A 24,010-nucleotide genomic window follows, 5' to 3' on the forward strand; every position below is an offset into this window, starting at 1 on the left:
GTTAAATCCCCAATACAGTTTCAATAAGATATCAGATTTGTCTTCAGTTTATACTGCCTACCCCAGTTTTGACACCTAGTTGCCCCAATCGTAATATTTTGCATTTGGAAGATGCTAGATGGTCAATACATCAAACCTTTAGGACTGCCTCATATCCTTGCCCACCACTGGTTAGGGACACCCATGGGAAGTAACTATTTTGGAATCTGTTGTAACACGAGAGGAGCAAATATCAGAAATTCCAATTCTGAGAAGTCTCTTGCCTTTAGTCTCTGGTTTGCAACTTGGGCAGATCAACCACATACCACCCCATATGCACTGAGAACTTACAATCAAGCCCTATGTGTTTGTATAGCATCCAGCAAAATGGGACTTCAACCTGGCTGACATCTCTGCATGCTACTGCATTCAATATTAATAATAATTAATAATAAATAAACAATAACAACAGCGCCTCCTCCACCTTTATCTGGCTGTAACAAGAATGCAGAAAAATGGAGTATACGATCTCTATTCGAAAGAAAATATTCTATTTCAGACATCAGATAAGAATCTGCTGTCAAATACTGTAATGCTTTAGGAATTGGACAATTCTACAAATGTTTGCCACTATCAATTTGCTCATTCCTGACATGTTTACAGGCCACATGAAAAGGTCTGTGTTGCTTCAGATTGTCAGGCTCACCCCCTCTCTTGCTCTTTCTACACTCTCTATGGCTGACAGGAGGCGTCTCCGCTATCCTGACAGGCTCAGACATGGAATTTGGGAAACAGCAGAAGTTTTAAATTATATACGTTATTTTGCAAAGCACAGGAAATTAAAACCAATTAATTCCTTGTAAATACAAATGGAACCAGACTTCCCTTTTGATTTATGCTGACATTTTACCTTCCCCCAATGGAGCATTCCCTATTGTGTTAGGGAATCCCACACAACTGGAGTATCGCATCGCTACTACTAGCCCGTAATACAATACAGAAGACAAATGTGCAGAGACGGCTGATAAAAGAGAAAAGGCCACATGGTTGGTTCTTACAGGAGACTTATTAGGTGTCTTATAAAATAGTGTCTGTTCAGAGAGAGGACATTAATTATATCTTAGGTTCAGGATTGTGAACGCATAGTAGTCTACAGATGGACTAAACTGTACCATTCTTTCAAAACTTAAATTCCTCCCAGACAAGGGAGGAGAAGGGGGAGAGAGAAAGAGAGAAACTTTTTTTTCTTTCCACTGTACCTAAAAATCAATAAATATTCTATCAGAGCAGATAGATCTTCTTGAAAGGCTAATGAGATGGAAGAAAATAACAGAAGTCCCAGCTAAAAATATTCAAAATGCTAACTAAAAAAATGTCAGGAGAAGAAACGGAAAGTAAAACAACCCAACGCTGTGCTCCCAGAATGTTAAGTTAGTAGAAAAACATGCATGTGAAAAGTTCATTTGGGAGGCTAGAAAACTGAAAATGATTTTAGCTCGGAAAAAGGCACAGCTTAAGAAGAACTCAAGGCTCACCCAGGAAATGCCTCAAACCTCTGTGCGGGTTTCCAGCTAGCACTCCCCACCCTAGACAGTGCATACCCAAAGCCTTCTAATTCCAGCCACCATGGAGGAAAGAAAGAGATTCCCCCCGCCCCCAGTCACTCAGTGGAATTCACCCTTTGGAAACAGTAGAACTTTAAGGTTCTAATACTGCAAAGTCTCTCCACAATCAATGGCCATTTTCTTCATTTCACAAATGCAAAAGACCTAAGTGCTGAGATGTAAAGCTGGCATCCTGACCACTTGTGACAATGATTTCCCCTTGACAATTACATTTTGAGATAAATCAGCCAGCTTTTAATCCATTTAATGTGGGCCATGTTAATTAAAAAATTAGAATTATATATGTGTGTGTGTGTGTGTGTGTGTGTGTGTGTGTGTGTGTGTGTGTGTGTGTGGCAGATTGGGTATTTCTCAACTGTGGAGCTTGCCATGTTGTTAAGTGCAGTAGCTGCTCCTCCTACACTAAGTTCTGTCATTGCCAAAGTGCTGTCTGTTACATCCTAATTATTAGGAGGCCTTTAATGAATAAAAAGAAAAGGAGTACTTGTGGCACCTTAGAGACTAACAAATTTATTTGAACATAAGCTTTCATGAGCTACAGCTCACTTCACTGGATGCATCCGATGAAGTGAGCTGTAGCTCATGAAAGGTTATGCTCAACTAAATTTGTTAGTCTCTAAGGTGCCACAAGTACTCCTTTTCTTTTTGCGAATACAGACAAACATGGCTGCTACTCTGAAACCTGTCTTTAATGAATAGTTACAGAGCAGCATTAAAGCAAAGAACAAGCACCTTTATTGCAAACATTCATCCTTGCTGGAGGACTATATAGAATGGACACTCCCTAATTGTCCTGTCCCAGCATATGCTGGGTCTTAAGGAAAATCTGGAAGGGAGTCTTCAGAGATCTCCACTTCAATTGCTCCAAAATCCAGATCTGCCAGATAGAAGGAGATAATTCCAGAGCATACTGAGTTTATTATTAATGGGCCCCAATTGTGAAAGTCAAGTCCCTGGGATGGACGGGTCATTGGAAATAGAATAAAAGGAAGGCGAGGAGACTGTGTTTCTCACACTCCAGTTCTCTGGTGGCTCACACAGAGGATGAGGATAATGTCTTGGGGTTAAACCACTGGGTCCTTACTCAGAAACAACTTATTTTGTCTTCAGTGGGATTCACATTGGCACTTAGCCAGTGGAAGTTTTGTCTGGAGTAAAAAACAAAAAAAGTAAGGACCCAAGGATTCTGTCACAGATGAACTGGTTTCATACCTCCTGATATTTCTTTATTTAAGTCTATTGAAAGTTAAGGCTGCAAGGATTTTTAAATCATCTGTTCAGTGACCAAATAAATACCCCTTGAGGCAGATGTGATGAAGACAAATATTGGTATAATAGAAATAAAGGAGGTTTCTAGGGTTGGGGAGATTGTGGAATTGTAGAGAAAGCCAACGTTACCTATGAAGAACAATAATATGAGCAGGTTTCTTTACTCTGATAAAACAATATCTTGTGGCTTTGACTGTAGACAGAGGGAAAGCATCTCATACGTGCACATCAGTCTGCATGGAGAGAGGTCTCACTTGATTAAAAGTTAGCTCCATTAGCCTCAGCGCATTAATTAATTCTACACATCATTTTAGTTAATTACCGATTGAGTAGTTCTTAGTACACTCAGGGCCAAACTACGAAAGGCTCATGGACCAGGCAGTGGACACAGTTACCCAATTTGCAAGCACAAATACTTGTTTGCATGTGCAATTGCAGGCTTTTGGGGTTGCATTTTTCTGGCTCATCCCATTGCGTTGGTCTTTGAAATTTGACCCTCAAGGTGAAAACAAGCAGCCAAAAATCCTCTCAGTTGTGCTTTCATTCCAGGTGTGTTTTCTCTTTCTCCTAGACGTGAAATTGGGTCTGCAGACGGACCGATCGATCACCACCATTGTGGGGAGTGATGTTCAGCTGACCTGCAGAGCCTCCAGATACATTTACGATCACCTGGCGTGGTACTACCCCTCCTCACAGGTGGTGCCCGCCAGCTTCACACAGGAGCAAATTGAAAGATACTCCATTTCCTTGACACTGGCCATTAGTAATGTCACAAAGGAACACGCCGGGCGGTACAAGTGCAGTGCTCAGAATCGACACAACAGAACGGAAGTGCAAGAACAGCACACCCAGCTCAATGTTAAAGGTAGGCCTTGTTGTCTGAAAACAACAACTAAAGGTACTATGAGCAGGGTGCTGAGCATCTGCCATGCCCACCAATGTCCTTGGGAATGGCAGGTGCTCAGGATCAGTCAGGTATTGCCTGTATGTATTTTTCTGTTGTGTTAACAGTTGACTACAATGACCTCTATACATGTAGCACCTTTCATCAGAAAGGATCCCAAATGGCTTTACAGATCTCTAAGACCTGATTTATAAACTGTGGGCCAAATCCTGAGCTGGTGCAAATCATCATAGCTCCATTGAATTTGATCGAGCTACACTGATTTCCATCAATTGAGACATGGCCCTGTACATGCAGGAATTATTTACCCCATCTGCACCACCCTCCTGACATGCTGCAGCTATTTGACAGTGCACAGCAGTGCCTAAGCACCACAGCTTAGGATAGGTTGGCCACTTGAGACAAGGGAGAATTGGTTAAGCCAGGCATTTGCAGTACTGAAAGTGGCGTCTGACCAGAGCACCAGCTCCGTTCCTATGAAAAGTGCTGTGGAATCTTCGATCACCACATGCAGCAACTACAGGAGCATCATGTCCTCCTAACACCATGCTGGGGTATTGATTTAGTGCAGACTCAGAGGAATGAGCACCACCTACTATATTGCCAACCCCACCAGCATGTCCCTTGGGTGGCGCACCCAAGGTCTGTCATGCTTTGGTAAAACATCCAGTGAGATTACATACCATGATGATTACCACGGTTACATGTAACATGAATAAGATTTAGACTCATCAAATGTAATTGCAAAGGATATTGGCAGGAGCATGGAATCGAAGGGTATTCACTCTTTACATTTAAAGCAATAGCAGGTTTTTCTTTTCTGTATCTTGACTCCAAGAATCCATCTCTTTAAATTTAGTGTCAACAATAAATATTACAGAGCTCAGTGTCCTTGCTATCTGTGGCTATCTAAAGACAACAGGCTGGAATCTTGTCCCAGTTTTACACCAGCGTAAGCCCATTAATTTCAGTGGAGTTTCTCCTGATTTATACTCGTGTGAGTATGGGCAAGCAGGCCTAAGACTTCTAAGTAGGAGGTACCAGCAGAAGGATTGTGAGGCCCCAGGTATTCTCATCTGTCTTCTAGTGGAGAACAAAAAGCATGGAACAGAAGTGGATGATGGGGGAGACCCTAAACAAACTGTGCCTACCCATGTAGTGGAGAGTACAGTTCTTCGCAGGAAGTTTGACTGTGATCCCTAAATTAGGTTCTGCACTTAGATTACTGCGTGAGTAGGCACTAGACAGACAGACAGGGACAGACATGCTGCAGTAAGCCCCTGCCTGCTAAGAACCAGCCCATATTGTGCTAGCTACAGTCATGTTTAAGTAAAGCTGTTACTAGCATTTTCAATGCAGTGTCCTTCATGAGTGCAGAGACATTATCATGAGATTTACAAACACCCATGCAGACACAGAGAGAGAAAGACGGAAAAAATTCTCACCCACACTATAGCTGTAGCTAGCACTGTTCTGATGCCTGCGTGGGCAATGCCTTGATGACTTATTAAAACAATAAATCAATGCATCACTCTTCTCTTTCCAATGGCCCAAGGGGGGAAAGAGGCTATGACTCCTTCTGTCATTTCCTGTACTGGCCTTGCCCCCATAACTAGTGTCCTTACCACCTTTCACAACAACCAGATGTGGAGGCACTGAGTCCTTTTTTGCATATTGCATTCAAGCAATTCACTTTTTTTCCCCTTGCAGATATTTGTGTTCACTTAGACAGATTTCCACCTACACAGACACCTACACACAGTGGCAGGGAGATGGGGGGAACAGCTAGGCTATTAGTACACATACAGAAGAGCTGGGATTTTGAACATGTCTTTCTGTGAGTTACCAGTTTCTTCTTATTTGTCTGTAGTGGCTGGGAGGCAATTCATCCTAAGAGCATGCTACATGAACACACTTTCCCCAAAACATTTCTCCTCCTACTATAAAAAACCAGCCATGAAGCCTTTCAATATCCTTTTCCGATTCTGCGTGTATTGGATCTTCCTCTTTATCCTATGCGCACTGGCTATTCTCCATGTTTCAGGCTGTTTTTTACAGCGTACTCTGGACTTTGTTCTCTGGGATCCTGCACCTTTTGTAGTCATTGACACCAGTGTAAAATGAATACAAAGTGTGGGTAAAACGCTTCCGTTCTGAACTTTGCAGTGGTGTAAATGACTGCCCACAAGGTACTGGGCAACAGAGAATCCTAGCATTTTCCTCTCTTTTCTTTGCTCCTTTCTTTACGCTCCCTTTGTGTGTTTTTGCTCTGCCCCCAACCTGATCCTTTGTTTGTTCACAGGGACTAAGTAACATTCAACTCTGAGTGAAACTTAGCCCTGGTCTACACAGGGGTGGCGGGAGGGGAAGGAATTGATCTAAGTTACGCAACTTCAGCTACGTGAATAACATAGCTGAAGTCAACGTACTTAGATCGACTTACCGTGGTGTCTTCACCGCAGTGAGTCAACTGCTGCTGCTCCCCCATTGACTCCAACTGCACCTCTCACGGAGCTGGAGTACAGGAGTCAATTTATTGCGTCTAGACTAGACACGATAAATCGATCCCCGCTGGATCGATCGCTGCCGGCCGATCCGGCGGGTAGTGTAGACATACCCTTAGTGGGTTTGAAATAAAGCAAAATGAATTTGCCCATTTCTAGTAAAAGACATGATCTGTTTGTTGGTTTTGCTCACCACACATCTTTTCCATTAATAAACCTTTGCTGCAGCCAACACATTAGGACAAGGCCTTTATGTGCAGATGAAAATGTAAGTCTTTAGAAGATGCCTCCTTAAGTCCAGGTCTACACTATAGATTTACATTGGTATAATTACATCGCTCAGGGGTGTGAAAAATCCACTCCCCTGAGTGATGGTACTTATACCGACCAAAGCCCCAGTGTAGAAAGGGCTATGATTACAGGAGGGCTTCTCCCATCAACATAGCTACCGCCTCTCGTGGAGGTGGATTAACTATGCCCATGGCAGAAGTTCTCCCGTAGCATCTTCACTGAAGCGCCACCAGTGCAGTTGTGCTGCTGTCGCATTTTAAGTATAGACCTGCCCTCAGACTGATTGTGTGTTGTTTTCCTTTGTGAATGCAGCAAAAGCAGTGCCATATATTATGCAGAACCTCACAGACCGGGAGGTTAATATCAGTGGCAAGATCATGCTGGAGTGCAAAGTAAATGGAACCCCAACGCCTCATATTGCGTGGCGGAAAAATGGCTATCCCATTTCACCTGCTTCAGGTGAGTGTGGAGAAATGCTGCACCACAACAGGTGCTGAAAGGGAAACAATGGTAACGTATTTACAGATTTGCAAGCCGTGTTGGTCCCGGATTCTCCCCTGCCTGGCATTTGGTGGAGTTATTAACAGCAGTGCGTGATGAGTGCCAAACGCTATCAACCCAGGACACTGTAAATGACTCAGACCACATTATCTACACCTGGCTGCTGATGTGGTTTGCAAATGGGATTACAGAGGCCAAAATAACCAGCTAGCTTCAAACCAGTGCTTGATTATACGTGCCCAGTTTTGCACATGCCACTGCTTGTGCCTGCAGAATTAATCATATATGTGCAGAACTGACACTGGCAAGGGAAATCAAGGTGCTGAGCACCCAGCTGCCCATCAGGCATGTCCAAGATGGTTCTTTATGCGTACAAAAAGCAGGGCGCTTTGCCACTTGCTAAGCAGTATCTAAAAATGTGAGCCTGAACTGCTAGATGTTCTTAAGGCCTGATCCGGAGCTTGTTGAAGTCAATGGTAGTGTCTCCACTAAGGATCACTTAGCTGGCTTCAGGGCATAATACACTGTGTCTTTATTTCCCTCGGCATAAAACAATGATGAGAAACAGCTGTCAGCTCAGCCAACACACACATGTGCTTGGAATGTTTGCCTGAGCTTGGAATTCTTTCCAGGCCCCTCTATCCTGAAATACCCTTTATGTTATAGAGAAACTAATGTTAGTAACTGGTTCTTCTCACTTTAATTTTGCTTCTTGGGTTAGGAAATCTAGAATCCTACATAACTCAGATCAGACCATTCTGAGCAGAAGCTCTTAACAGCTAGTGAAGTTTTATAAATAATTCTAGAGGGACAAGCATGTAACTCATCCAACTGATGAACACATAAAAAATGTATCTGAAAAAACTACCTCAGGTTAAATATTTCAGCGCTGTGCATGGTGAGTTATGTGCACCGCTCTTGTTAACAACAACAGAATTCATGGGCAGAACACACTGCAAACTTAAAACCTTTGGACTCAAGGCCCAATGTATTTCCCCTGTTCTGTTAATGGCATCTTCTTAGTAAACCAAATGACCTTGGAATCGTGTGTCACCGAATCAGAGAAATTGAAGCTAGCGAAGGCTCAGTTAGGCCACATGTAGGCCATCTCCTCCCTCATGAATGCAAGATTGAGCCAAATAGTTGGTTTTTCAGGGCTTTGTCCCCATTTTAAATGTCCCAAGAGATGGGGTTCTCATCGTTTCCCTTGGGAGGCAGTGCTGTAGTCTTAGACATTGCTGTCTCACTGACATTTAGCCTCAGTTTTCCTTTCCTTCATTGTATCCTGTTATGCCCTGGCCAGGCCACCTTGGATCAATCTACATAATTCCTTTCCCTACTGAGCACTACATTGTGCCAGGTAGGCACAGCCCTCCACAGAGGAGGAGAGGGGTCACTTCTTGGAGAGGCATTGTGCCTTAGCGGGCAATACAGTTGCTCCCAAGCTCCAGTGTGTGGGTGGGGACTCAGCTTGAACTCCTCACCCAGTGAGGTGCAGCCCCTCTGTGCCCCTCCGGCCTGGTCTGAAAAGCATATTGGGTTAATAAGAGAGTCGTATTTAATATGTTCTAATGACATCTCCCCAAATGCAGTGCAACTCTCGGGCTGGGAAGGGGAGAGGCAAATCCTGCTGCGAGTTTTGCAGGTGTAACGGAGAGCAGCATTTGGCCCAGTGAGCTCATTCTGGGCCCAGTCATGCCCCCATTGCCTTCCATGGGAGCAGTATCAGGCTGCATGAAAAAAATACACCTGTTCTGCACAGGCTGCAAAGCTGTCACTGTGGAGTTAACATGACAAGTGCATTGAGAGCAGGTGGCCTGGGAGGGGTTTGCAGTATGGTACTGCAAACCAAGGTGAATATAATATACAGCACTAGAAGATCTCTTGTGGCTGCTACTGGAGGTACCAGTGCAGGGCTGCAGTGGCCAGTGCAGCCATTTTCAACACAGCTCCTGTTGGACATTCTTTCTTGACAAATATATTCTGTAATCAAATGAAACTATATCCCCCTAACACAGGTATTTCCATGGAAAATAACACCCTGGTCATCGAACGAGTGAAAAAAGATGATGAAGGCCTCTATGAGTGTAGGGCTTCCAATGAAATGGGCAATGACAGCACATCAGCATTTATTAAAATACAAGGTGAGTTCACAAGCTCATGCACAAGCTTGGTGAAACAGGCTTAATTTGGGGGAAAGACATTATACAGCCCCCACGCCCTCAACCCGCACCCCCACTCCACACACACATACAGGGCAGGCTTGGATAAAGTAGGAACTGACTTAATCCCTTGTTCAAAACTCAAACTGAATCCCCTTTGAGGTTCCAGGAAGTTTACATGATCACATAAAGACCTAGGACCTGAAGCAGGTCAACATGTCTTCATGTCTGGAACAACTCTACCACAGACAGAACATATGCTACACAAAGTGAGATATGGTCAATATAACTTGAATGTTTCATGGGGAATCATATAATACAGAGGTTCCCAGTCTTTTTACACTGGAATCTCCTTAAGTTCCCCTCCTATTTAGCCAAGAGTTAGCTGGGACTATCTTCCAATTAGCCATAGGAAAAGAACAGAGTGATTGCAACCCCGACACCTGTTCATGATCCATGGTTGAGAACCATAGTATAGTACTTTGAACATTTGGCATTGATAATATAAAGTAATGGCACTCAGTGGATATCCTGCCCACCTCTGCCAAACCATTGTCTCTGTGTCTCTTGGTTAGAGATGGTTTCCTATATCATTGCCTACAGCAAGTGAATGAAAAGGCTCCCACCACATGTCATGGCATTTCATGGCTACCATTTTTCTGAAATGAAGCATGGTTGATGGAATGACAAGTTGTATTTATTTATTTATAATTTAATTTTTGCACTGAATTTAAAATCTGATGCGTTTAATTTACAGGATCTGAAGAAAAGTCCAATATTGAAGTTATCATTTTGGTCTGCACTGGTCTAGCAGCTACCCTTTTTTGGCTTCTTCTGACCCTTTTCATTCGGAAACTGAGAAAAGTAAGAGAGCTTCCATATTATACATGGAATTGAAATGGGCTAGAGCTGAGCTCTGGGCTTGGATCCAGTTAAGACTAAGCTTCAGAGTTCAGGATTGAGGTCGACCTGGGACAGATGATGACAAAACTGTATGAGCTGTTCTCGTGAAATTTCAGGCCAGCATTCCTCTTGATTAATTACTTGACATCTTGTGAGATCAGCTGTACTTATGAGATTTCTGCCATCTTGGTCAGCATCCAACCAGATCAGGAAAACAGGCCCCTTTCTCTTGTGGATCTGACATGGATTCAGAAGCATCCAAGAATGTTTGGAGACAGGCATTCAAATCCTAAACCCCTTACAGTTCTGGTTTCAGCCCATCTCAAATAAGGTTTTCCCTAAATGTAGTTAGTGAAGGGAGCGCTTGATTAAGTATTGTTGTAGGATGTTACAATCTGTTGTTTGCTCTAGAGCTGGGCTCAAACCACAAAAGTTCATTATGTTTCCATGGCTCATTTACTCCTTGGCCTCTGTCCTGAGACTCCAAAGAAGTGGGCCCTAAGTTAGGTCCAAGGAGCATTTGATAAAGTAAATCATGTTTAGGGTTGTTCTTTCTTGCTTATATAAACAAAAAACATGGTACAAGATACTAGATCTCTTGTCTGGATGCAGCCCAAACCACAGTCTTAATGTTGATCTTCTGTAATTTGTATGAGTGTTCAACACATTTACAATAGAACTGGGAAGAATTATTCAAGTTCAAGTTTACGCTGTGTCTCTCCAGGACAGCAGAGGTGCTAGACCCAATAGATCTTGTGTCATCATTTACACCTGCATAAAGTGGCCATAAGGGGAGCCCAAATCAGACTTTTCCCCTCAGTGGCACCCATGTTGACATGTAAGCCTGTTTCTAAAGCACGATGCCTTGAGTTGTTAAGGAATTGGAGAGTTGTCCAACAAGGCACTCATAAATGTAGCTTTAATCTCAAAGATTTCCCACACGTAGTAGCAGTGTTGGGTTTCTCTAATGTATGTAGAGACTAATAATATTAAGGGACTTTACATCTTCAAGGGATTTTATAAGCATTAATTAGTTAATCCACTCAACACGCACGTAAGGCCAGCATAGATAAGTATTATTTTCCCCATTTTACTGATGAATAAATTGAAGCATGGTGTTGACGAGACATGTTCAAAAGCCACAGATGGGCATTAGCATCAGAACCAGGACTAGAACTCAGAGAGGCCTGGCACCCAAGCCTACGCAAATTCCATTAGATCACACCTTTATCTCAAGTTACAGCCTGTGAAATGGTTATTTTCCTGTTTTTAGCCAGATGCCACAGATATTAAAACAGGATACCTGTCAATCATAATGGATCCAGAGGAAATGCCCCTTGACGAACAGTGTGACCGTCTGCCATATGACAGCAGTAAATGGGAGTTCCCAAGAGACAGGCTGCGGCTTGGTAAGCAGTACAGACATTATTAATGTCAAGGATGGTGATATCCTGTAGCCCTGAATGCTGCACCATAGCAGATGACAGAGGCTACCCTAGTCCTCATGTCCAGTGCTCTTCCATCCTTGGAGGAGAATTGACAGTGGTTCCAGAGTCAAGGATTGTTCTCCATGGGAGTGATGCTAAGGGTCTCCTTCGAAAATACAGACACCATCTTACAAAATGGCTATCACTTGCCATTGTTCTCAGTGGAAGTGAAACCAAGGTGTCCTCAGGGAAGGCAGTGTCCCTTGGCAGGATTGGGAGCCACTCTTTTCCCCCAGGGAAGAAGGCAGACATTTTGAAAGAAGGCAGGTCTTCATGAAATAGTCTGTAGAAGAACGTTATTCACCTTGTTGATGGAAAACAACTTTCTATTAAGAGAAACTGATCAAAAATGATGATTAATGTTTAAAATTCTTTTCAGAACCTACCCATTGAACAAAATCTACTCGGGGGGGGAGGGGGGAATCCTGGGGGCCAGCAGGGGAATTTAGAGACTAGGAGGGAGGGGAAAACTGGGCTGGGGGGGGCATGTGGCAGCAGAGGGAGGGGGAAATGGTGTGTGTTCAGGGAAGTGTAGGAGCTGGGGGAAACTGGCCAGTTTGCTCTGCCTGCTTAGCGCAGCTCCAGAGCAGGGGAAGCAGTCAGGGTGTCCTGGTGAAAATGGCCCTAACTGTTCAAATCAAATAAAGATTTAAAGATGCACACTATATATCTTCTAGTCCAGTGGTTCTTAAACTTTTGTACTGGTGACCCCTTTCACATACCAAGCCTCTGAGTGTGACCCCCCTTATAAATGAAAAACACTTTTTAATATATTTAACACCATTATAAATGCTGGAGGCAAAGTGGGTTTTGGGGTGAAGGCTGACAGCTCATGACCCCCCCATGTAATAACCTTGCGACCCCCTGAGGGGTCCTGACCCTAGTTTGAGAACCCCTGTTCTAGTGGCTAGGGGAAAAACCCAAATGGGACCATTCTCTTTGTGTTTCTTGTATAGTGTTCATGTCTGACATTTTTAGTAATTCAAAACAAGCAGCTTCCAGATAAAAGCTACATTGCCATGAAGTTAAAGTTGAGTACATGTCAATAACTGCAGGGTGGGAGAGTGGACGTTCTTTAGATGCCCTCGCTGTGCATTTCCGAACTTAATATCTGTAGATTTCTCCTTCAACCTGAACTCTGGGTTGGGAAGGGTTGATTTGGGGATAATTGCAAGTAATGTTTTTACCTTTCTCTTATGTCAGCCTCAACTCCAGCTTAAAGGCATTTTTAGCTGGGAAGTAAATTACATACTGTATCGCATGCAGATCATATGTATATACATCTATTATTGACTATTCATCTGTGCTGTGCCTGGGCTCTGGTGTCCTATATTTTTTGCAAAGCTAAAGATTAATGCATGTTTCTCTCTTAGCTGATGGAGACTGTCCTCAGTCTCCTATGGCTCATTCTTGACTCTTTCTTCTCTAGGTAAAACACTGGGTCATGGTGCTTTTGGGAAGGTCGTGGAAGCATCTGCTTTTGGTATTGATAAATCTTCAACCTGCAAAACAGTTGCAGTTAAAATGCTTAAAGGTACATTTCTCTGAGAGCTTCTCAGACAGTTCCTCTGGACGTATGTGGGTAACAAGGTTTCCGGTGCTCAGCTCTAAACCAGTCCTGAGGACATTGTGTTTGGAAGGGAATGGATTTGCCACATGGGAACAATTAGTCGCCGTACAGGGGATGTCAACGTGTGGGAAATGACAAGTGGGCTCCATGCTATGCCCCTGATGTAGCCTTATATTCCTAGAGGAGGAAAACAGCAGCCTCCATGTCTGTGGGGTTAGGAGGGAAACAGATTACAGAAAGTAATTGCATTAGTTTGAAATTGTGTCGAAACCATCGATCCCAGTCCTTCCAGATGTGGAACAGTTCAAGGGGTTGAAACGGAGCTCTGCCAAGGGAGTGAATTAGGGACAACTTTCTTGCAGTTATTAAAATGAAGGAATGCTTTTACCATCCAGCCAGGGGGGAGGGGGCCACTGAACTTGGAGCATATGTTGTTTCCAAATGACATTTACATACAAAGCCTCTGCAGACAGTTTGTGAATAAATACATCATCTAGCATGTTGGGTGCATGGGTTTGTGGGTTTTAACTGGTCACTTGGTTTCTTTTCAAATATACACGTGATTTTCTTTGGGTGGGGTTACACTCGCTAACCCAAACTGCCGTATAGTGTTGCTGTGTGATAGTGTTAACACCTTCAGCTCCACAATGTGGCTTTTGTTGCCAGCTGCCTCTTCTGCTCCTCCACTATCCACCCCTCCCCTCAGTGCCCAATTTCCTCTACTTGCCAGTACCAGCTTTCTGGACCTGCATTGGGCCAATGGGGTCTTCAGATCCCCCTCTCTCTCCTGTTGTTTGTCCCACTCTACACCCCTCTTCATGACCTACCTGAAGTTCCCAAAGGTCCTTGATTGACCCAACTCTCCCCTGGCTCCTCCACCCCACACAGTTTCCCCCAGGCTGCTTCCCAGCTAACCCTGCCCAATAAGTCTTCCAGCAGTGCCTTACACCTTCCTCCTGGCTGCTGCTGCATCCTTCTTGCTTCAACCATGGCCCCCCATCACCACCCAAAATGCCATCCCCACCGTGAATGCAGCCATCAATAAACTAGAACCTCTGGTGAGAATCTATTCATTCAGAAAAGAGAAGGCCCTAGAGGTGGCAGCATTATAGTGATTCCACCATATATGTAAATTCCATGAAGCTTGTTGGTATCTCCTTCAAAATGGAAGGCAGAATGCAAATGTAATAGATTGTCATAAAGAATTTCAGATGATGTTCAATTTAAATATTATTGGGCCTGGTTCCCATCTCAAAGTCATGTAAATCAGGTTGAACTCCACTGAAGTCAATGGAGTTAAAACTGGTGCCTGCTGAAGGAGACTCAGGCTTGGAGTACTATCTCTTTATGAGGCATAAAAAATGCAAAGATGCCGGGAAATCTGTTCATGGACAATTCTGCAACCAGAAAAAGAGGCGAAGTTTGTCAAAATAAATGATTTGTTATAAGTTATTCACTCAGCTCTAAAGCTAACCCCCAACCGTGAGACATGCAGACTGCACGCAGTGGTAGGAAACACGCAACAACCCGGCATTATCCACCCCTTTTTGTTTTGTTTGTTTTAATCATGAAAATGATACAAAGATGATAGTAGAAAATCACTAGTTAAAGGCCCAACCATATGGAAAATATATGGTGTCAGAAGTGGGATCTATACTGAGGAAATGTCCATGTAACTCAGACAAGGCCTAGTACTCAGGAGCTATGGTCCCTCTTCTGACTTTGTGAAATTCAGCAGAATCTTGTTAGTCTGTGTTTCACATAGCTGTATACTTTACAACTCACACACAGACAAGGCCACTCTGCCCACTTGTTAAGGATGATTTAATACCAGTGACAGCACTGTAGTGAGGTCTCATATTACCGAGACTTGGTTATTTTACAAAAAGTTCTGGAGTACACTGAGTAGCACACTATGGGGCCTGACTTTCAGATGTGTGAGCAACTAGAGCTCCCATTACATGGAGTGGTGAGAGCTGAGCACCTCTGAAAAGTAGATCCTGTGAAGTATTATTGCAAAGAGTTGCTACTAAACTACAATCACCAACAAGCATGGAAAACAAACATTTTCTCTTGCATTATCTCCTTGCCTTTTTGGATGTGTTTGTTCAACTTGCTAAATTTGCAAAATTTAGTTCTTTGCAAAGGTTCTCCCAGTGTCTAGGTAGCATTAGAGAGGTTCTACTGCAGGATAATAATCCACGGTGACCCACTGCAGAGACGACAAGAGGCACCCAGAGGGCAAGGTGTTATTCCATTGCAGAAAGGTCACAGCAGGCGGATGAGTTCTTATCTATTTAGGAGTCTGAGAGGCAGAGATAGCACAAGTAACCTCGGTGGGTTTTGTTTTCAAGTATAAACAGGATTTTCTGTGTCCTGTTACAAATATCCTGTTGTGTAAAGATGGCTTGGTCCTGTTTATCTTAAGCAGAATGCGCAACTACAAATGAGTGCAAGGCTTTAATGTCCGAGCTGAAGATCCTCATCCACATAGGACACCATCTGAACGTGGTCAACCTGCTGGGAGCCTGCACCAAAGCAGGAGGTAAGAAACCATCCTCCCACAAAGCTTTTAGCAAATCCGTGCTCAGTAATTGTGCTCGGTTGCAATAGCAATTCTGCAGCCATGTCATCTTCATGGTCATCAGCAGGGACAGAACAAAGGATATTCTGCTTCAGAAACATAGGCCCTTACCCCTCAGGCAAAAAGGAGAATCTTCGTTAGCTATTAGGGCTCATGTCCTGTGGGAGGGTCTCCATTACTGCGTGTTATTACCGCACACACATGCATGTCTAACTTTCCAACCAATAGAGCGCTAGCAGTGTACACACGTGAGCTGGTGCCCAGTACAATACAGTATAACCTGTCAGCTGCCACTGAAGTTGTGTGGGGAGAGAATTTGGCAATGTGTAATTGATGGCTTTTGAATTCCTTCCTAACACATACGTTCCCTTCATTTTCTCTACTTTTCTATCTATCTAAGGTACTTATACGGCCCTATATCTGAGCACCTCACAACCTTTTATGTATCTAGCCTCACAACACCGCTGTGAGGTTGATAAGTACTAATATCTCCATTTTACAGAAAGGAATATGAGGCACAGAAAGTCTAACTGGCTTGTCCAAGGTCACACAAAGAGTCTCTGACAGAGCAGGGACTTGACCCCAGGTCTCCAAGATCCTAGCCAACTGCCTAACCAGTGGAGAATCCTTCCCCTTCTTAGCCTGCCCTTTAAAACAGTGTGGGCTTTCTTTGCTTTATGCTTTTAATTACCGGGTAACATCTACCATAGATGTATCTTCAGTGTTTATGATGAACCTTGAAAACAATTTCCAAACAATGGGAGAGAAAGGTTGAGGACGAAGAAACAAGGATAAAATAAATGGAGACAGAGAGATGGTGCCCACATTGGTAACTGTCTGAGGAATTAAAGATATCATTTTCCCAAGGGACATCTAGTTGCCAAGCCAGAGGAAAAAAAGCAATGTTACTGAGATAATTGGCAGGATGACAGGAGATAAATTATCCCGCAAACCAGACATTCACAGTTCACAGTAGAACAGACAGGAGACAGCAAGTGGCATACCCTGCCCTAATCTGGAAGCCACAGATTTGGAATCCACTGGAGCGCTGAGGCAAGAGACCAATAGCTTTGCATACCACAACTGACTGGACAGTCACATTGGTCTGAAATGTTTTTTTGAGGATTTCAGAGGAACAGGCAAGCAATCCCTGACGCTGGGCTGCTGACCTGTGATTAATGGGGGAGGGAAGTTGTGAGCCATGATGGTAGTGCCTCTTACCAAATCAAGCCAAGAAAACTGAGAAATAATACTTAGTAAAATATCAGTGTGATGGCTTGTCATAACCAGAAGCCCAGAACAGTCTCATGCAACTGTAGCCACTAGCCATTAACCTGAACACTAATATGACCCTAATGTTTGCACCTTATTGAGTTCTAATCATAGCAAGGTCCATGTAAGTGAACGTGACCCTTTGCCTATTGTGACTATCCATTGCTTGAGTGTACTTGTCCCCAGGTGGTCCTCAGTATCCCCCTTGGAGCATTCAGTAGCCTCTTTCCCTACCCTGCATCCTTCTGGGTGAATAGGCCCTTTTAGTGCTACCTTACTAGCTGCTCAGAGAAGTCACTGCTAAAACCTGGAGAAGAAAGAGACCGGGTGTGGAAGGCAGGTTTCCCATACAGCATTAAGAGCACTAACTGCATAACCTACAAGCAAGCTCTAGTTTGTTTGCTTTTGAACGATGCTGGTGGAAACTGAAGAAAAATAGCCTAGAGCTCACAAGATAGACATTGGGATAAGAGTTTCCATTAAAATACCATTTCTAAGCACAGGGCTTTCTCATTCCTTGTTAAGTTTTATATAGCTTGTAATAGTATTCTTGATAATTGCTCCCATTAAACGTGCACAATACATTATTTTAACAATATCTCCCCCCGTCACTTTGAAACACCTTGTCAGAGCATCTGATGTTAAGCAGTTAGCACTAATGCATGCTCTAATATGCTTTATAATAAGGAACTAAAATATGGCGATGCTGCGTCTAGGAAACATTTCAGAGGCATGAATAAAGCACTTAGTAGCACTTTAAAGTCATGCTGGAATCTGCATTTCTTCCGAGAATCCACGAGCCAGATTTGACTTTAGTTTCTTGAGACAATGTTCCATTTGATCTTTTCTTTGCACTGTAAGAAGCCAGCACTGGTTTGGGGAAGTAATCTAACGCTGTGGAGCAGTGGTGGTGGAGGCAGCATAGTGATACAGAAGAGACAGTAAAGACCAGTGGCAGGATCAAAGATGAGTTGCATAGCTCTGGTCACCTGGATCTCCCCCAGCTTGCAGACTTCAGAGCAGCTGACTGCTTGTTGCAGTGACTGCTTCTCAGTCATAGCCTTCCAGCCCATACCCTCTTTAGACAGGTTGTGGTGGTGACATTGATATCCACATTAGATCAGCTGGCACCACAGAGGTGACTGTATTTATGCAAAGAGTGGTGCTGTGTATGTATAGTATATACTTGGGCTTGATTTTCAAAGGTGCTGAGCACCCACAGCTGTAACTGAAGTCAATGAGAGCAGCAGCTACTGAGCAGGCCCACGGCGTATAGTGCCTACCTGGTAGCACTTTAGGATCCTTACAACTGAAAGGTCCTATTGAAATATAATACAGTGATATTATAGTTAAGTAAAAAACCTCATCTTCTCCCCGTTATCTGGGTTACCCACTCCAAGGTGCTGATTGCAACCCGGTTCTTCCTCATTTTGAGCCAGTAGAGAGGTTTCAAATAAAATGTCTCTCTTCCCTGTTTGTTCCCTATCAATTCTTCCCCACTGCTCTGTTTTCAATCCCATGTTCTCAGACTTATTTATGTCAAACTGAGCCAAACAGGTACACCACGGCACAAGACTGTATATGTGTATTTCTGACACATGCAGATAAGAGCTTATTGCTTAGGGTTTGCATGTTCACTGAATGGCCTGATGCAGCTCTTGGCATTTTTCCTTTGAAGTCTGAACTCAAGAGACTGAATCTGAAGTTTCCAGATGGAACAAGGTTTACAGAGATGAAAGGCTGACTACTTAGGATGGATAATAATAGGTGTTTACATGCATTCTAATCCCATGACTTCACCTTCCCCTACATATGAGGCATTTTGTGTGCTGGTTTCTAAAACCCAGCAACCATGCAGTGGAGGCTAATTGCACAGAAATGCAGATTTTATTCTCTCATGGCTTGGGCTGAAACACAAAAGCACTTGCAAAGATGTCTAAAAACATCCATAGTTGTATAAAATCAACAAATACATCAAACTAAAAAATACTTTGCCCAGGAATAAGAAAGGAAGAAATCGACATGCCCCTTTGTGCTTCCAAAGCCTTTAGATCAAATATCTTTGCAAACTTTTGATTCATCTGGTGTCACAAACAAATCTAAATATGTGTTTGTATTGCCTCCCCTGGCATGAAGTCCTGTACAATACAAAAAGATTTACACAGAGATCAGAAAACCCGGAGGGCTGTTCCACGAAATGGATCCCAACAGAAAAAAAAATAATTTAGTAATATGGGGGATTGTATATTCTGGTCTAGCCTCTTTAATGTTCCTTTTTCTAGAAACAAGAAACAATTTCTTAATATTGTTGTCTGACAGGTAAAGAGGGAGGTAGTAGCTAGGACTCCTGTGTTCTATTCTCAGTTTCCCACCTCTGCCACTGCCTCATGGTTTGAGCCTGGAAAATCACTTCACTTCTTTATTACCCAGTTTCCTCATCTGTATAATGGGGCTTATAATATTTACCTACTTCACAAGGGAAATCATGGGGCTGAATTAATGTTAAACACTTTGTCCTTCTCTAGACCCTTTCCATGGCAGGAGTGCAGAATTGCACTATGCATATGTTCCACTTTTACATCTGTGAAGGTCACGTTGCTTTTGTTCTCTTTGCAGGTCCTTTGATGGTTATCGTAGAATATTGCAAATATGGAAATCTGTCTAATTACCTGAGAGGAAAACGAGGGGACTTTGTTGCATATAAGGTAAAATAAACAACTGGCTTTTTATGCAGTTGCAAGATGGGCAATTCATGATCATTGAGGCTAGCTGCTATTAGGATTTGTTCTCTACTTGCCTTAGAGGGGCCTCAGTTATATCTGAATGCTGGCGCTTCATCAGCCCACCAAATTCCAACTTGTAATAGGAGAAGGAAGAATGAACTCCTTCCTCTGTAGGGTCTCAGCCTCTGCCTCTCCCTCACCTCCAGCCCATACTGCATAATCAATTGCAAATGCTCATGGAAACAGCACATTCACCATTATGTGACTTGGAGGAGAAAAAAACTGCTCTGATTCCACTTCCTCACCACCAGCCACTAGCTGCTTTAAAGAGCAGTGTATGGTCTCTGTACATTAGGTATGAAAACACTGGTTCCTCAATCCCATCTCCATCCTCAGCAGCTCACTAGTCTTGTTGTGCCACAGAGGGCTGCATAGATTAGCCACCAGAACTGTTACGGGAGAGGTGAGGTCAGTCCCCCCTTTCCACGAGAAGACTTAATATGACACTCGGATAGCAGCTTTGGGAGCCTGGTTGTTTCAAATCTCAGTCTGTCTAAAAACAGAGACCACTGATTCAAATCCTAGCAGGATCAGTGCAGCCTTTGATCCTTCCCAGGTACGACGCAGGTTATTGTGTGTGGGTTTTCCAGATGTCTCTAATATTTGTGGTCACATCTGCTCTTCATGGACCCTAAAGCACATATGGTAACTGTAGCCAATTAGTTCATTTTATTATCCATTTATTGTTGTGCTGTGTGATGTTATGATTAACTCATATGCTATGTTACATATAATTCATGTATGTCAAATAGTTTTAGGTTGTAGGATCAGAGAAGTATAAGATTATTAAGTATTTAGGAGTGATAAGTATTAAATGTGTATCTAAGTAAAGCAGGCTGAAACGCAAGGCCTACAGGTAAGGCCTGTAAGATTTCAGCTTAGCCATACTAGGCCATAGACTTAAGAATGCTTGACATATGTAAGTGACCAGAGAATGACTCTTTGCCAGTAAGATCACAAGCCTACTGGAAAGATGTGCCAATAGGTAATGTGACAGAAAATCAACCACAAGATCACGAGATACCTTATTGCAACATCTTTTACAACATATGTCCTGACCACAGGGTACATATTGTGTGTAGATGCTAATGAGAATAAGAGGAACTACAACCAACCTATGAAAAATAGGGCACCCCAGTATTCATGGGGTGTGGAAATATAGATAAGGAAAAAGAGGGTTGACACCTTCATGCATATATATAGAGTGTTAAGTGTAGTCAAAATTACAATATAAAAGAGGGTTCCCTGGTTGGATAAAAGTGGGAAAACCCAAGAGACAACCCAGCAGGAACTGTCCCTCTAGCGATGATCTTTTGAGAGGTCCATCGGACACTAGAATATCTCTGAGGATGACTATGGTTATAATTATTGCATAGGTTTTCTTAGGATTTCTATGTGCAGGGGTAATCATCACCTTGCTTGTGACTTTAATAAAACTTTGTACTTATGTTTGTGTCTATGGTCATTACCCTTGGACTTTGTATGTTCCTAGAGCCTCCCAATTTGAGAAAAGCACCAGAGGTAATTTCACTCTGTTGAGCTTGAAACTGCAGCAACCGGAGCCAAACTCATGGTGGTGTAATAGCACATCACTAAATTCACTTAAATAAAATAAATGGCTACATACCTCATGTAAGAGAAGGGAATTTTCCCTGATGCCACAATTCCTCCTCTCCCCATTATTGTTTGTGTGCTATAGTGATCAGTTTTGGTTCCCTACCCAGTGCAGCTCCCTGTGTATTATTTGAAAAGTGCTTTTACAAAACACTTATGGGGACGTCGCCATAAGATCCTTTCCCAGCTTCTGCCATGTCGTTCCATTAAATACCCTGAACTGCCTGGGCATCCCACTTCACCAAGGTAAATCATTTCTATGGGATTTTTAGTCCCAGGAGAACTCTGACCAAGCAGAGAAAAGTCTGGATGAGTCCAACAGTGATTTAACGGAGCTGATCAAGAGGCGCCTTGAGAGTGTGGCCAGCACAGGAAGCTCAGCCAGTTCAGGATTCATTGAAGATAAGAGTTACAGTGACTCCGAAGAGGAAGAAGAAGGTAAAAGAAACCTACCTACTCCTGAGTCCTTTGTCCTAAAGGGTTCCATTGTTTCTGACTAAGCCCTGCCCCAAGGGTCACTTGCTTTACACAGTCTCTTTGCTTGTTGACAAGTCCTGTAGGTCATGGCAGACTCCAGCCAGGTCTACACTACAAATGTTTACTGTCATAGCTATGTCAGGCAGAGGTAGGATGAGGGGTAATTTGTGACTTACATAGCTGGGCCAGCAATAACCCCTAATGGAGGCACAGTCATACCACCAGCACTGCACTTTTGCTGGAATCACTTGTTTTGCTCATGGCGGCTGGGGCCAGTAGAAGCTGAATGCACAATAGGCTCACTTCCACTAGCTGTACCGGCAAAGCACTGCTAGTGCAGACCTTATGTGCTCCCCCTCATACTCACTACTGAAGGTCTGCAATAACACACATGCACACACCAGCTGCTTCCTCTATGGAGGAGGGACAGTAGCAAAATTTTAGCAGAGTGTTTGTATTGCCAATCTGCCCTTCCAGAAAACTCTTCATCTAATGGAGTTAAAAGGAATGTACCTTTTTTCCTCCCCAAATGTCCCTCTTTATGTGCTCTCCAGGATTGGAGATGTACAGTTAATGCTAGAAGTCTTTCAGCTGTCTAGTCTTCTCCCTCTAGGTTCTCATGTTTCTGTGGTCTCTTGTAGATGGTGAGGATCTGCAAAAGCGACCCCTGACCTTGGAGGATCTGATTTGCTATAGCTTCCAGGTGGCAAAAGGCATGGAGTTCCTGGCCTCCAGAAAAGTGAGTTCTATTTCTGCACCACTCCTCCTTATGTCTTTGTATTTCATTCAATAAACCACAAGAGATGAGCTTCTTTCATAGAGCCATAGCTATTAGAGATAAAGACTAAGTATATTATTGGGCCTGATTCTCCTGTCACTTGTGCTTATTTCACACTATTGTAATTCCACTGAATCTTCTGGTCAAGTAAGGAGTGGCATTAATAAACCTCCAAAGGGAGTCTCCACCTGTCGTTGGCTGGAAGCACAGCAACTATGACATGGGACCATAGCTGGAAGGCATGAAGAAAAATCAGGCAATGTCATCTGAATTCCATGACAGATATAGAAGAAATCTCTCCTTCCTCCAGGAAGGAAATATCCTTCCACAATGGAGAAAAAGCTCTCTGATAACTTTGGAGGAATGTAGTTCTAATAGTTTAGCTTGCTGGTAATTGTTGGTAACTGAATGCCTCAATGTCATTTTAGTCCATAGTCTATAGGTTTTTGAAGAAGTTTGAGTCTAAGTCATGTGCAAAAATATGTTCATAATTGTGGATCTGTCAGATGATTACCATGACAGTACCCAGAAATCAGATTGTGTGCACAGTTTTGCATACGTGCAATCACTCACATATGGTAATTGCATATGCAAATGTTGGTGTATTGGCCCCTGGGCCGTCTCCTTTCAAAATTTGGCCCATAGGGTTTAATATTTAACTGGGGGGTTGCAAATCCATTCTGATCTTAGCTGGTCAAGTAGGATTTATTTAACATGAAAAGAGTCTGAGAAATGACCAGCCACCATGTTTCTCAATTTACTCCTTGTGCTGAGTTATTTTCTTTCTATCATATGACAGTATATTTTTGGCAGGCTCCCACACACATTTTCCCACTCCACCCAGCTCCAACAAGAGCTCGTTTTTCTTTCACTTTTCAAAGAGTCCCCAGGCTTTTTACTCCATTAGCAGCCTGATGTTCAGGCAAAACCTCTGATTTCACTTGTCCGCATTTCCTCGCAGTGTATTCATCGGGATTTGGCAGCAAGGAACATCCTTCTGTCGGAAAACAACGTGGTTAAGATCTGTGACTTTGGACTGGCTAGGGATATTTACAAAGATCCTGACTATGTACGAAAAGGAGATGTAAGTGAAAAGGACCTGACCTGCCAATCTTCAATATTACTCCCCCTAGAGAATGGGCAGATTAACAACCACAATAACTGGCCATGGGCCACATCTTTTTCATTCTTAGGCAAGACTTCCACTTAAATGGATGGCTCCAGAGGCTATTTTTGATAAAATTTATACTACGCAGAGTGACGTGTGGTCTTTTGGAGTGTTACTATGGGAAATATTTTCTCTGGGT

The 24,010-nt window shown here is 43.1% G+C and overlaps 1 protein-coding gene across 3 annotated transcripts in view; it reads left to right on the forward strand.

The window, feature by feature from the left end:
• Window positions 1-24,010, forward strand: part of LOC119861605 (vascular endothelial growth factor receptor kdr-like) — a 189,393-nt gene that overhangs the window by 132,261 nt on the left and 33,122 nt on the right. For 2 of the 3 annotated variants that reach the window (XM_043492084.1, XM_043492085.1), the window contains 12 exons: window positions 3,445-3,738; window positions 6,885-7,031; window positions 9,092-9,217; window positions 9,993-10,099; window positions 11,412-11,547; window positions 13,055-13,159; window positions 15,624-15,740; window positions 19,668-19,756; window positions 21,721-21,886; window positions 22,567-22,664; window positions 23,665-23,787; window positions 23,897-24,008. In XM_043492084.1, coding sequence (XP_043348019.1) covers window positions 3,445-3,738; window positions 6,885-7,031; window positions 9,092-9,217; window positions 9,993-10,099; window positions 11,412-11,547; window positions 13,055-13,159; window positions 15,624-15,740; window positions 19,668-19,756; window positions 21,721-21,886; window positions 22,567-22,664; window positions 23,665-23,787; window positions 23,897-24,008 — 1,620 coding nt within the window. The remainder of the gene's footprint in view (window positions 1-3,444; window positions 3,739-6,884; window positions 7,032-9,091; window positions 9,218-9,992; window positions 10,100-11,411; window positions 11,548-13,054; window positions 13,160-15,623; window positions 15,741-19,667; window positions 19,757-21,720; window positions 21,887-22,566; window positions 22,665-23,664; window positions 23,788-23,896; window positions 24,009-24,010) is intronic. The other variant, XM_038416926.2, reaches the window with a different exon arrangement.

The sequence above is a fragment of the Dermochelys coriacea genome, chromosome 9 (assembly GCF_009764565.3).
Source record: "Dermochelys coriacea isolate rDerCor1 chromosome 9, rDerCor1.pri.v4, whole genome shotgun sequence".
Lineage (NCBI taxonomy): Eukaryota > Metazoa > Chordata > Testudines > Dermochelyidae > Dermochelys > Dermochelys coriacea.